Source organism: Camponotus vicinus, unplaced genomic scaffold (assembly GCF_025532165.1).
Source record: "Camponotus vicinus isolate PSW18456_S1 unplaced genomic scaffold, iyCamVici1.0 SCAF_7, whole genome shotgun sequence".
In the NCBI taxonomy this organism is placed as follows: Eukaryota; Metazoa; Arthropoda; class Insecta; order Hymenoptera; family Formicidae; genus Camponotus; species Camponotus vicinus.
In genome coordinates this window covers 3,148,181-3,161,822 of record NW_028141979.1, presented here as the reverse complement: position 1 = coordinate 3,161,822, position 13,642 = coordinate 3,148,181, and the positions used below count along the sequence as shown (strand labels likewise).

At 32.6% G+C, this 13,642-nt stretch overlaps 1 protein-coding gene across 5 annotated transcripts; it reads right to left on the bottom strand.

Annotated features, from left to right (window-relative positions):
* Positions 1 to 3,390: 3,390 nt before the first annotated feature.
* LOC145974842 (ral GTPase-activating protein subunit beta) lies at positions 3,391 to 13,526 on the bottom strand. 5 transcript variants are annotated; one of them, XM_083104881.1, is made up of 25 exons: positions 13,161 to 13,525; positions 12,589 to 13,009; positions 12,477 to 12,503; positions 12,145 to 12,359; positions 11,888 to 12,071; positions 11,513 to 11,773; positions 11,104 to 11,295; positions 10,737 to 10,841; positions 10,522 to 10,662; positions 10,209 to 10,447; positions 9,905 to 10,135; positions 9,633 to 9,786; positions 9,397 to 9,504; positions 8,664 to 8,765; positions 8,250 to 8,390; positions 8,121 to 8,135; positions 7,880 to 8,040; positions 7,635 to 7,808; positions 7,092 to 7,501; positions 6,465 to 6,876; positions 5,946 to 6,261; positions 5,545 to 5,808; positions 5,164 to 5,413; positions 4,818 to 5,012; positions 3,391 to 3,898 (listed from the first exon to the last, which is right to left on the bottom strand). In XM_083104881.1, exons 1-24 carry the CDS (start codon positions 13,194 to 13,196, stop codon positions 4,886 to 4,888), a joined length of 4,686 nt encoding a protein of 1,561 aa, XP_082961007.1. In that variant the 5' UTR covers positions 13,197 to 13,525; the 3' UTR covers positions 3,391 to 3,898; positions 4,818 to 4,885. The 5 variants fall into 5 exon arrangements, with proteins under 5 accessions (XP_082961007.1, XP_082961010.1, XP_082961008.1 ...); XM_083104884.1 differs by lacking the exon at positions 8,664 to 8,765 and having other exon boundaries at positions 13,161 to 13,526; XM_083104882.1 differs by lacking the exon at positions 8,121 to 8,135.
* Between the last annotated feature and the right edge of the window lie 116 nt (positions 13,527 to 13,642).

Sequence of the window (13,642 nt, the reverse complement as noted above, 5' to 3'; positions counted from 1 at the left end):
AATCCGTGCATATCGAGTGAAGGTATCCGATACTGTTGCCCAATGAACGTCGAGCGACGTGATTGACGTAGCCGATGGCGGGGCTTGAGTTGGACGAATCACGACGCGAATTCGGACCCGGGCGCGAATAGCACGCGAGCATCGTACGAATCGTATTCACGCGCACGTTGCATGCTGTTTTTGACAGTTTCGGATAAATTATCTCTCGAAGAATATCTTTCAATAAAAATATCAACGCCCTTTGTATCGATAAGCGATTGATTGAGATTTTTGCCGAATCACATTCCTTCTCTCTAGAACTTTAAACAAATGACGAGCAATTTTCAATTCGAATGGATCCTGCCTTCGCAAAAGATTTAAATTTTTACTTTACGAACGAAGATATAAATACAGTTAGGAATTTGGTAATTATAGACGAAATGATTCCATTGAAATAATCTTTGAATAAAGTGTATCTCTCGATGATGCACGAGCTAAAATTATAAATTATGTCACTTTTAATTTTACTGTATTAACGTAACTTTGCGTAATTAAATTGCGCTCGATTTTGCAATCGATAAACTCCTCACTAGACGAGTGCAACAATATACATATATGTATACATAGTTATGTCAGTGGTACACTATACGAGATGTATAGCTGCGAGATCGTATCGCGTTGCATATGTATATACGTGCATGTATTACATGTATGTAAATAAAATTAACGATAGATTGTATCGTTAATGATAATTGTCTCATTAATATTGCTTTTGTAATAAACATGAATATATATATATATATATATATATATATATATATATATATATATATATATTATATATTGAACGAGAGTAAAAATATATATAAATTCAAGATTTCAATTTTTTGCAAATATATATCTATGCGTTGTATTTTATTCGTAATAAAATTTGTTATTTATTCGCTCAGTGTTGTTACTTTATCCGTCAAAAAATCCTATTCGTCCGTTCCAGTACGTTCACCTGAAAATTACCTATTTGAACTTGTTTACAATAGATGTTGACATATCGTTAAGAAACTCGCTTTATTCTCGGTCATCTCACAGAAATCTTTTTTATCTATTTCTTTTTACTCTATCTTTTATTTATACGCAGTTTTCATAAGGACATATGTAAAAAACGTCGATTACACGATAAACGTTATCTATCATACATTATGCATTATTGTATATTTATATAATACGGTACTCGACAATCGCCAAAGAGCGCTTTTATGTAACATTGAATGCGTGAACGGAGACCTTGGAGAATCTGGCAATCATACTTATTGATTGCATATGTGAGAGAATATAAGTCTCTGTTTTAAGCGCGAATACGCATGAACATACATATGCAAAGCGATCTCGCATCCGCACATCCCATATAATGTATCTGAAACTGACTATATATTTACGTATATGTATATCGTATACTCGTCTCGCCTGAGAAGCTTATCGATTGCGAAATCGAGCGCAATTTAATTACGCAAAGTTACGTTGACACAGAGTACATATAGACATAGAGTACATAGTACATATGTATTATTGCAACAAAGTGCAAGTTCATTATTAAAAAAATGGTATTATTTTAATTTCTCATGCCGTATATAGAATACGAAAGAGGAAGAGAATATTGATTATCGCAAAGAATTATTATCATTCTCGAGATTTAAAAAAACCCAAATATTATGTTATATTGATATCATCGAAATTATGTCAATATCAGTATCGATTAAAATTAAAAATTCAAATATAATTCAATGACATGGCACATATAATTTTCGAGAAATCAGTTGCCAACTCATATTCGCTGAGATTGACAATACAAGGCTGAGGTAAATATATTACAAATATGTATTATCATCTTGTTGATCCTTTTTGGTAGATATTGATAATATAATATATATACATATATACATTATTGATTTACTCAAGATGTTATCATATAAAAATGTGCCACGTCATATAGATACTGTAGATGACAAATACAATGACTGTGATGATTATATTATGGAAGAAAATTTCATGATTTTACTATGAAAGATTGAAAAGAGATTTAACAAATTTCGAAGATACTATAAAAACATCTTTCATAATCAATAAACATTATAATTTTTAAAAATAATGATTAAATTATTTTCTCCTTAAATTAAAAAAAAGTATCTTTTTATATAATTCTTTCTTTGTTCTTCCTTTAGATGTATCATATTTTTATTTTTTTTTCTATTTTTAAAATCGTGAATATGCATGACTTTAAAACCTAATTATAAAGTATTATTCGTGCTATTGTACTCGCAATCGTATTTATGACGTGTCTTTATCATCTGTTTTTGTGCAAAAAATTGCACCGTTAATAAGTGCAAAAACTTGCGTCAGCAATTCGCCGATGTATGCGAATATATACATACACATATCATACATTCACAAAGTCTTTAGACAACACGATTATAATGATACGAAACACTGATTTCAGACAATGGATTCGTGCGTCTGACGAAGCGAACCCTAAGTGTGGACAATGATTATAATGGCAATACACTGACTATAGATTCTAGATAAACGCTGAGTCACTGTGTGTTAAATTTTCTCTTCCCGCTATTATATTATATTGTAATATATTCTGGTACAAGGGTATGCGTAAAAATTAAATGGAGAGAAATCTCTTTTTGTCTCTTCAATAAATTAAAAGGGATAAATATTTTAGCCCTTATTATAATTATTTATATTATATTTTTAAATTTCTTAAACTAGCAAAACAAAATTTATTCCATATTATATAACTACGCTCAAATAACGATGTTAGCAAATAATAATAACCCATATGATCAAAAAAATGAAAAAAATATCGATATAAAGATATTGAATAAGATGTATTTTATTTTTCTAATAAAAATAAATATGTATTGGGCATATATGTATATATATATATATTTACGCGAAATATACGACCCCACAAAACATATTTTATAATATATAGCAATAATGAAAAATGTACGAAAAAATACAAATTATTCAAATTTAATACTAGACTATAATGCAATCATAGAGATATTAAATAGATACGTGTAATCTATAATGTAATCATAGAGATATTAAATAGATACGTGTAATCTAAAATGTATGAAAGATAAAATCAAAGATTTAAATAAATAAGATATGATAAGAGAAAACACACAAATGTAGAAGTAAAATATGTCTATGTATGGGAAAATTTACATCTTATTAAGAATTCACGCACCCATCAGTACGATATTATCAAATGATTAATTAATGATTTATATATTATAATTTATAATAATGTGATAGAAGGAGCGACAGGACGTTTTGTGCTTCAGTCTTATCGTTATATACTTAATTTTCACACTATAATTAAAACAACACATTATTGAAAAATTTCTATATAATTATAGATTAGATTTATATATATAAATATAAAACACACACACATGATTAAATTAATATTGGCGATAATTCTATTTTCGTATAAAGTTATTCACATCTTTTCGCCAAAATTATACATCTTTAATCTGAAATTCCGTGACCTACATTCGAAAAATGCTGTACATGCTAAATTGCTCGGCATAAATATTTTACGCTTACTAACGCTTCAGAGAAAAATATTTTGTGTTTACTAATGCTAACATTGTGCTGAGCATTGGAACGTATCGTATAACTTTGAATATAAAGATATATGATTTAATGGTCGGTTTTAATGGAGTGCTTTAAAAATCTTGATTTTCTTTTAACGATATAATTATAAAATTTAAATATTATGAATAGAATGAATATGATTTGTGTTAATCAAAGTCATATAATGTCAATAAAACTTTGTACTTAGATGCGAGCTGCCATTATTTTCACACTAAAATATGTTTTGTCCAGTATTTTCTAGCATACAGTCCTGATACAAATAAATAAAGCAAATGATTCATCAATTATTTCGACATATTTCTTATTATATAGTATAGACATCTCACATATTACAAAACAAGATCTATATATGTGTAATTGTAGATATTTCTAATCGTGCATGTGTATTGAATAAAGTTTTCATTTAATTTCAGACGATCGTTATTTGGGAATTGAAGATCTCTATAGAAATGTTTATGATTTCACAAACACTTATTCAATGATACTTATTTTAAAAATTATGTAGTACATGCTTATATAAGAGGTGCGAGTATAGTATACATTTTATCATACATAATAAATTAAATAATATATTTTATACCATATGTCTTATATTTTAAAATATATAACTATTATAATTATACGAATAGTGAATAATTTATTTTACAGTACTATCTACAACGTTAATTTTACAAGTAATAAAATAATATTTAAGATACAAAATTGTATGAAAATTGTATGCATATTATAAATCATATAATAAATATATTTTTCTGAAATATTCTTTTTTATGTGATATCACTTTTTTCATTTTTTAATAAATAAATGATTTTTAACAAGGAATTATGCTGTTTGTCAAGTAAATGCAATTTGCGATGTATTCTCAAGTTTTTATCATTTTGAGAATAATTAAGTTATTTTCAAAATATAAAAACAAGGGAAAATTTAATGTTGGAATCTTTTAGATTGTATGAAAATTTTTTAATGAAAAATATAAAATAATCATTTCCTGTTATTAAGAAGTAAAATGGCCTAAATACTGAACAAGTTTATTTACATATCTAAATTAAATTCTTATCTCGATAAGATAAAAACTTTAAAAAATAATTCCAAAAAATAATATAATGCAAATAAACATGTAACAGCATGATCCATTCTTAAATTTGAAAATCTTAATTATTCTTTCTTACCTTAGCAAAGATATTAAGTTTCTGTCATCTTGAATTGAAGGTTCACACAAAATTGTCAAAAATTTCTATTATGTTTGATAAGTCTGAGTGCTGCTGAATAGCAGAGTTAATAACTCTGGTTCTGTCAAGTTTCTTTTATATTTTTGCACCATCTCTTGAATTTTTAGACGTCTTCGTACATGCGGCGGATGATAACTAAAACATAAATATGTTTATACATTTTATTCAAAATAAAAACTCATACAAAAAGACAAGTGCAGGAAATTTCAATAATAAAATTTAGCATAAAATATAATTAAAGAATATATTGCAAAAATAAATGTCTTTTTTATTAAAATTATTATACCTGTCATTATCGAGTCTTTTTCTACGTCCCATATTAAGAGCTGTTTGTCTAACTAGAATTCCCAAGACTCTTCTTGACACTACCATACCATCGATTAAAGGTGTTGCCAAATTGATTCTAGAAATCGGTCCTTGTAATCTGACTCTCATCAATCCATTAGCAAGAGCTTGAAGAAAGATGACATGCACGTCGGTAGCTTGTAGCAGTCTTGATTGCTCCAGTCCAGTATAAGTGGAAGGAAGCAAATCGCCTATGTAAATCCAACGAAAATGATTTAATTTAATACAAAGATATATGATTGGAATAAAATATTTAAAGTTTCTGTGAGTTTCATGAAATCTTATTTGTGTGCCGATAACAATGAAAGAAAAGCAAACGAACCTATCGGAAACTGCGTATGATCCTCTAGACTCTCTAACCACACAACCATAATTTTTGTATTAGTTTGCGAAGGTAGAGCTTGTTTCGTTGTTCTCCTGGGTCTGATGGGATCCGCACTCGAGGAATTCGTCGGACCTATTCCCGACAAACTCGTCGGCTGTTTCTCTAAGTCAAGTGACATCGCTCTAGAAGTTGACGTTGTATTCTGCGACGTGCCGCAACTTCGAGTATCCGTACTTTCACTGATACTTCGCTCAAACCATGCTGCAATATACACAAACTGTTATAAATTACAGCACAGCGGAAGGATAGATTTCTCGCGAAAAAACGATATATAATGCAAAAAACGCATTTCCTAACATGTAAAGGACTATTTTAGTAATTTTGCATTCAAAATTTACCTTGCCCACTACTACTAGTATCGCTGTTATAACTGGCTTCCTCTAATGAATCCGAACTGGCCATAAGATACGATTGTGTAGGCACAACAAATGCAATTTCTGAACTCACGTCTGCCCAGTACAGCACATGAGTGTCACCATTATAAAGTGCTCCACCATGATTGCTATGAGCTGGTTGTGGTACATTCACTTGTGCAGTTACCCTCCATGAAGTGGACACATGTCCCGTCCAGCCCGCGTGAGCAGATACAGAAACAGGCCAGCCGAGAGAGCTCAAAAATTCCAAGAAGTTTGATGATACATTTTCTTCGTGTAACTATAAATGCAAAAACAGATATACATAAAAATTTAATAGTTTTTTTAATAGATGCATTATATCGTTTCAAAGAGAACATTTAATACAATATTTAATAGATAACGAAAACAATTCAATTTTGAAAATTCATCAAAGTAACATTATACAAGACAAATAAATTATAATAGAATATGATATATAAGAGAAAATCAGAGATATCTTACCACATTTAATAATATTTCAGAGGCAGATTTTTGACCCGTCTTTACGTAAAAGATATGAACAGTGTCGCATGTACGTGGACTAATATTATCCAGTGTTTCTAAATCTGTGCAGAATCCGGGAATGGTTGGATCCAGAGCGATGAGCCCGCTGTTTCTGGAATCTTCATTCTCCTTAGGTTCCATATTTATGAAACCGAAATGACTCAAGAACAGGCGAGCCGTTTGAAATTCGTGACAGACTTGGGGCGGTATACATTCGTCATTTTTATCTTCCACGCTCTTGACATTACTATTGTTGTTTTTCGATTCGAGAGTTATTTGGCGTTCCAAGAGCTGTGCGAGAATTTGATGCTCGTCTCGTACCGCATTATTGTCACTCATAACTGCCTCAAGACTCGGTATCGATTCATCTCTATCATAAAAAAATTATGCGATTAAATATCATTCTGATTCATAAATTCGGGATAAGTTTCAGGAAATATTCAATTTTAGAAATTTCATGTATCTGAATTTATCCAAATTGAATTGAAGATGGTACGTCAAATATATTTGTATTTAATTTAAATGCAATTGAAGAATATAAAGTCCAAATTCTGATTTACTATCTATTGCAAACAAGTCACTTACACCTTACAATGAGGAATACGATCCACGTTATCCGGGAAAAATCTCGGCTTATAGTCTGTTCGTGGCGCGGCTTCCGCCAACGGCAAAGGTCGTCCAGGATTGCTGTTTATACTTCTGATGCTGGATCGATGACGCGGCAAATGACGGAGTTGCATTGTCCACGCGTGTCTACCAAATGGTCCGCGAATTAAGACTGTCACCGTCGGCTGGGGATCTTGATCGTTTCCCAGAGGCTCCTCTAGTAGGGCCAACACGATCGCGTTCTCGGACACAAAATAACGAAATCTCTCGACGGCTGCTTGTCGCGCCACGCATCCGCCAGTCCAGCTGTTGCAATGCCGAAGTAGGGACACTTCATCCAACAGCGATGAAAGCGATTGCGCTCCGCAAGCGCTCGGAAAATAGCCAACCTAATACAAAAAGAATATTTCTAGAATAATATTAAAAAAATAATATATAAGAATAATATGTTTACAAATTTCTTGTTTCTAAAATTAATTTACATTGTTGCGGATTTACATATCTCTTGTACTTTGAACAAACCTGTTCCAATAAAATAGTGAGAAGCGCATCTGCAGCATCTCTTACACGCATAGAAGCAGGTTTCAGTTCCTTTTCGTCCTTCATTTTGATGGGTTCTCCCGGTTTTCCGACGCTCTTAGTGCCAGACACTCCAAGCTCAACGACTTCTAATACTGTAGTCAAACAGTCCTTGTCCTTTTATAAAAAAAAGGAACAGAGCAAATGTAGAAAATTTCTAACAATTTCTTTTAAAAATGATTACCAACCTGTAGCAATTGTGGATGAGCAGTTAGCCAAGTTGTTAGACAATTGAATGCTGCGACGATAGAGGAATGAAGATCCTTAGAATGCGCTGGTGGTGGACGCCAACATTGATACGAAATATAATCGCACAACCATTTTACCGCTCTCTTGCATTCCAGAGCATCTGCGACAAACACAACATTTCGATATACTTTTATTTTGATATGTTTTATTAAATTTACCAATTTTTAACTGATATCGAACCTGTAAGTTTCCTTGCTGCATGCAGAATTATTAGAAACAGAAGATAAATATATCGTACTCGTATAAAATAATGCATATAAATCTATTGTTAAAATATGCATGATTATTTGTGTACTTTATTCTTATTACCTGTTTCGCGAATACGTGTGCGTGCTAATCCGGACAGCATTTCTAATGCTGCTAGAGAGATATTTAAATCAGTCTTCCACGACGAAATTAAACGATGACACACCAAGTACGTTGCTCGTACAAAAAGAGCATGGGCAGAATCTGCAAAAATCACTTTTATCTAATCATTAAGTCTATAGAAAATAATTATACATTATAGTACATGTGTGTTCTGTACAAATATATCTTACAAAGCTATACACTTATAATTGTAAAAAATCCTGCAAATCTCTTTTCTTAAGAACTTTGGATTTTTGATGAACAATAATGTAAAACGTAGATAACAAATAGAAATGAAATACTCATATTCTATAAATGTCTTCCAATGCGATTTTTATGAGCGTGTGTAGCAAGATAAATAATGTTTGTATTTACCGAATGCAATGCATTCCTCTTGAAGAGTTGCAATGTCAGAGGCATCGCCAATTGATCGCTGATCGCTGGATATACTTATTTGACTGGCTGAATCGCTGGTGACTTTATTAAGCGATGATAAGACGGTACAATGGCGAAATGCACAACAGAACACAACTCGTAATAATGATAAAAAATTAACATTTCATATATAAGCATGTGTAAAGCTGACAACAATGAGAGGTGATATTCTAAGCAATGTAATTTGAATATTTGCGCCCTCACATACTTATTTATCCCCATTTATTAAGCTATTGATAAATCGCTGTATTAAATAAAGTAGCAGCATATCGGGACACTGCTACTTTATCAGCATTAGAAAGAAGCTCATCATGATCATAAGCGTTGGTGAAATAATTTTATTTCACAGCACTATATTTTTGTCATTTCATTTTTCAAAAATAAAATAATTCTTTTTAAATTGACAAATTATTTTTATTATATCACTATATTTTTGATATTCCTCATAAATACTCTTCAAAGAAGATATTTCATATTTATTTCCTAAAATAATAAGAATGAAACAATATTTATAATAATTTCTCTCTTTTTGCCATACATAACATAGAAAGTAACGCCTATGATCATATGATTACTTATAAAATCTGGACATAAACAAGAGAATTAACACTAGATAACTCAGAACAGTGCATTTAACCGAACGCAAGCTAATTATCAAGAATTAAAAACGAACCTGAAGATAATAAATTAGATGTCGAATCATTAGCTACTGTGTCAGGTTGTGTGACCTGCTCCACTTCTTCCGCTGTTGCAGAATCTTGTACACTCAATAACAAAGCTCCTAAAAATTTGTATGACAATTATTCTTCTTTAATTAAAAAATTATAAATTATATATTGAAAGAACGTAAGAAATAAACGTGAAAATAAATAAACAATCTCAATTTGATCTTTGACTTTATTAACTTACCCAACAACATGTGTGTATTTTGAGGATCAGTCTCCACTTGCAAAGCATTTATGAGTAGATTCATGAGTCTCGATTTCAACTGTACGAATGTTACGGGAGTTTTCTCGAAAGAATTTGTATTCGGAAATGTCGGAAGCTCCTTAATAGCAAGATTCTGTAATGATAAAAGATTCGAACATGTTAAATTTCCATATGTCAATGTATAATCATGTTGAACTTAATAAATTTCAATATAATGCAATTTGTATTCAATAAATTACATTTTGATCTACCTGAAAGTGCAGGGGCAATGTTAACATCGATATCAATAAATGAATCGAGGCCCTTCTTAAATCCGGCTTCGATACTACGTTAGATCTCAGCTTCAAATCTTTCTCAGGCAGAACCACTTCTAGGGCGGATAATACGGCCGGCACCAAGACTTGTATACCGTTTAAATCGAGACGGAACAAGTCAGCTGAGTTCAATAGAATACTCGCTAACGTTTCACCACATTCGCGGGACTGAAAAAAAATACGCACATTATATATCTCTTTCTAAATCCATTTACGAAGAAGTGAAAAAGAGCTCGTATACTTCGTCAACTTTAAGACCATGATACATGGCCTGGTAGAATCTTGCCAAATACACGGGTAAAATTTCTTCGCCCGTTTTTTTGGCACAAAAAATTCTACACAAAGCGCCCAATGCTTCTGCTCTACCGGATTCATAGCGATCTATGCAGAGTGTCGATGGTACGTCGCTCCCAGTTTCCTGCAACGAACTCGGCCCGTCCACAAGAACCGACGATGGACGTTTTGAAGCGCCCGACGGTTCTATAATATATAATATATGATCACAGAATTTTTTACATAAAATAATTTTATTTTTCATACAATTGAATACTTACGCGGTAAGTTCTGCGACCAACCCTCGGTACCGATAAACGCAGCCTCGAATAACCATTCCCCAAAAAGATGCAGTATACTGTTACACTTGGGACGTCCTGGTGCTAAAGGAGGTCTGATATCCTGGCCAAGTGAGGTCATAGCTGCAAATCATAATTGTGTGCATAAAGAGAAATATTTTTGCAATAATATTGTAAAGTTATGAAATTAATATTACATGCAGTACTTGAAGCGGACGATGGTCCGGAATTAGATATTAACATCGGCGGTGTACTAGATACCCGGCTTGTTGTTAATCCAATTAAGGACGCTTTCGGAATTCCTGTAATATTACATAATGTGCATGTATTCACATGTATGTTTGTATATAACGACTCTAATATTAACTTTAATTATTGCAACAAGTTTTAGAATGAAACTTAATATAAAATACAGAGAGAACTTATAATACAAAGAAAAGACTATGATACAAAACTAGTGTTATACAATAGTTGTTTAGATCTTTGCAGAGAAGATAAACGAGTAAAATTGAATAATATAGCATCAGAAGTATATCAGCGAAAGAAAGTATTGCATTGAGATACCCTTAGTGACTGCAGAAGGAGTGACACTGAAACTTTTGGCAAGTCTGCGTTGAGTCGGGGGTGTAGGGGAAGGCTGAGGTTGTTCCTTGCCGCTCGACCTATCCCACCCAACACCCCCGCCGCCGATACCGCTATTTCCCGACGTAATGTTGGACACGCAACATTCCTCCCAACAGCATGCTTGTGAAACTCCTAGAAAAATAGTCGTGACAATGTGCAACCACCACCATTATGATACGTGAATAAGCCGACAGTACGCATGTACGTGTGTGCACATTTTGTGGAAACAAATTTTACAAATGCGTACTCGATACCGTCTTGCTATTGTGTATAATTTACAAGTTTGTGTCTTTGAAATAGATTATGAATTTTCATATTTACTAATATTCAATCGAGTTACATGACTTACCGAGAAAAGCATCGACTTGACTTGCTATGCCTTTTATAGCTTTCAAAAATATTTGTGGCAAACTTTGCAAGCACGGATGCTGACACGGATCTATGACGTTAGGACTGGCGATGGCGTATTGCAGAAATGCTTGTGTTTGCGAGACAACAGCGGGTCTACATAAATCTACGGGATCGCCAATAGTACGCAGTAGTCTGTACCATGCTTGTGCTACTGCTTCATCTGACATAGTAGGCGGTACTAATTGTGTATCCTCCTCACCTTAGAAAAATAGAATCTTGTTTGTAATAACATATTATATAGTGCAATAATGTCCAAGATATTATTACATTATCAAAGTTTGATACAAAAAACTAGTCTATGTAAGATACATACTTATTTTTAATTCAGGAAACATTGGTCCATACATGATTTGTAGCAACCTCGCTGTAAGAGCGAGACATACGCGATTCCATTGCTCTACTAGAGCTAATCTATGACGCCACCGCAAACAGGATTCTCGTAATGTGCGCCATAAAGGTGGCGAAGGAAAATTACGTTCGCAAGAAACTAGCCACACCTGAAAAAAAAATTACTTTCTGCATAAATTACTTTAGTCTAATTACTAGTTATTTTGTTGTATATTTATGCACCTCTAATAATACACCAAGTACTCTTTCACACAGTTGTTCTCCCGCATCTTCCCTAGTCGCTGGTGGTGCTAACAATGCATCATTAATACCAATGAGAAATAATAATAGACTTTCCCATGTTTCTCTTTCTAAAGTTGCTGGACCTCTTGCAATTTGTTGCAGAGTTCTAAGTACTCGATGACACAGTACAGCCTGTCGATTTATCGTATCTGTACCTAAAAACATTTATTGAAAGATTTAATATTATAGATACTAATAAGCCATCTTATAGCAAATGTGTGAATTAATACAAGTGTTGAGGAAAAAGTATGACATTTGACATCATAAATTACCTAGATCCTGATACAAAAAAGGCCAGACTTTGAGAAAGAAAATAAATATTATCAAAAAGATCACAAACAATAAATTTTCAAATAATGGCAAATAAAACAAATCTTGCCCTACCTTCTCCTTTCCTCGGTACGAATAAATTGTGAAAATGGCTTATGATTTTCCTGGCATAAAAGTTTGAATCATCTATGATTGGTCTAGGTACAGAAATTTTTGGTGTAGAGTATAACGCAGACAGCCATTCACAATATATGTTCACGCAATCTCTAACAGTGTCGTGCTCAGCCAACGGTAATGACAATCCAAAGCATATCACTTCCATGCACCATTGGACTTCCTTGTCCGTCGAGAGTGGACTAGGCTCTCCCGCTTGAGTGATACCGAGATTTGCAGCGAGTTGGCGTACTATGGACAATGCGACTTCTTTCCCTGCGCCAGGCGGAAATTTTTCGAGTACGCTTTGGCTCTCCTCCGAACCTTGCTGGATCAGAGTGCTCAATGAAGCCCATTCTGAATACATTCCTCCTTGGGAGTCCTGAAAACACATATATCCATATTAATTTCTACTTCCATATTTTTAAGAGTAAGAACAATACATGACAGAAATTGCTCTCTCTTTCTTTTCTATAATTCCATAATTAAAACTATACATAATAATTATAATATAAATTTTTAATTATAAGTACCTTGAGATTAACTCTGTTGAATACGCCTAAATTCATAGATTACTGCACTATACACTCTATGGTTAAAAAATATAATTGCACAAGTCGAATATCCAAATTAAACGTTGAACATTCGTGATTCGACGTAAAAGGCAAATTATTTTATTTTATACATATATACATAGCCTGTTTCTTTCAATTAGTGTCATCGAATTCAATCATTCTCACGTGGAGATAGACATTTAAATATTTATATATTTAACCATATTTTGACAGTTCGTTTTGACAACTACATGATATCAACGCGAAATAAATACAGGTCGCCCCCAATCGTGGATATAGAAAATAATAGATTTCTTTCGCAAAACAAAATGACTATTTCATGGCCATTAATCATGCAATTATAAGTGAGTCATGCCTCTAGATGAAATTTCAGCTTTCTCTGACAAGCTGATGCCAGCTGATTGGCTGCAAAAGAATCCCAGAAATTCCCTATCCAATAG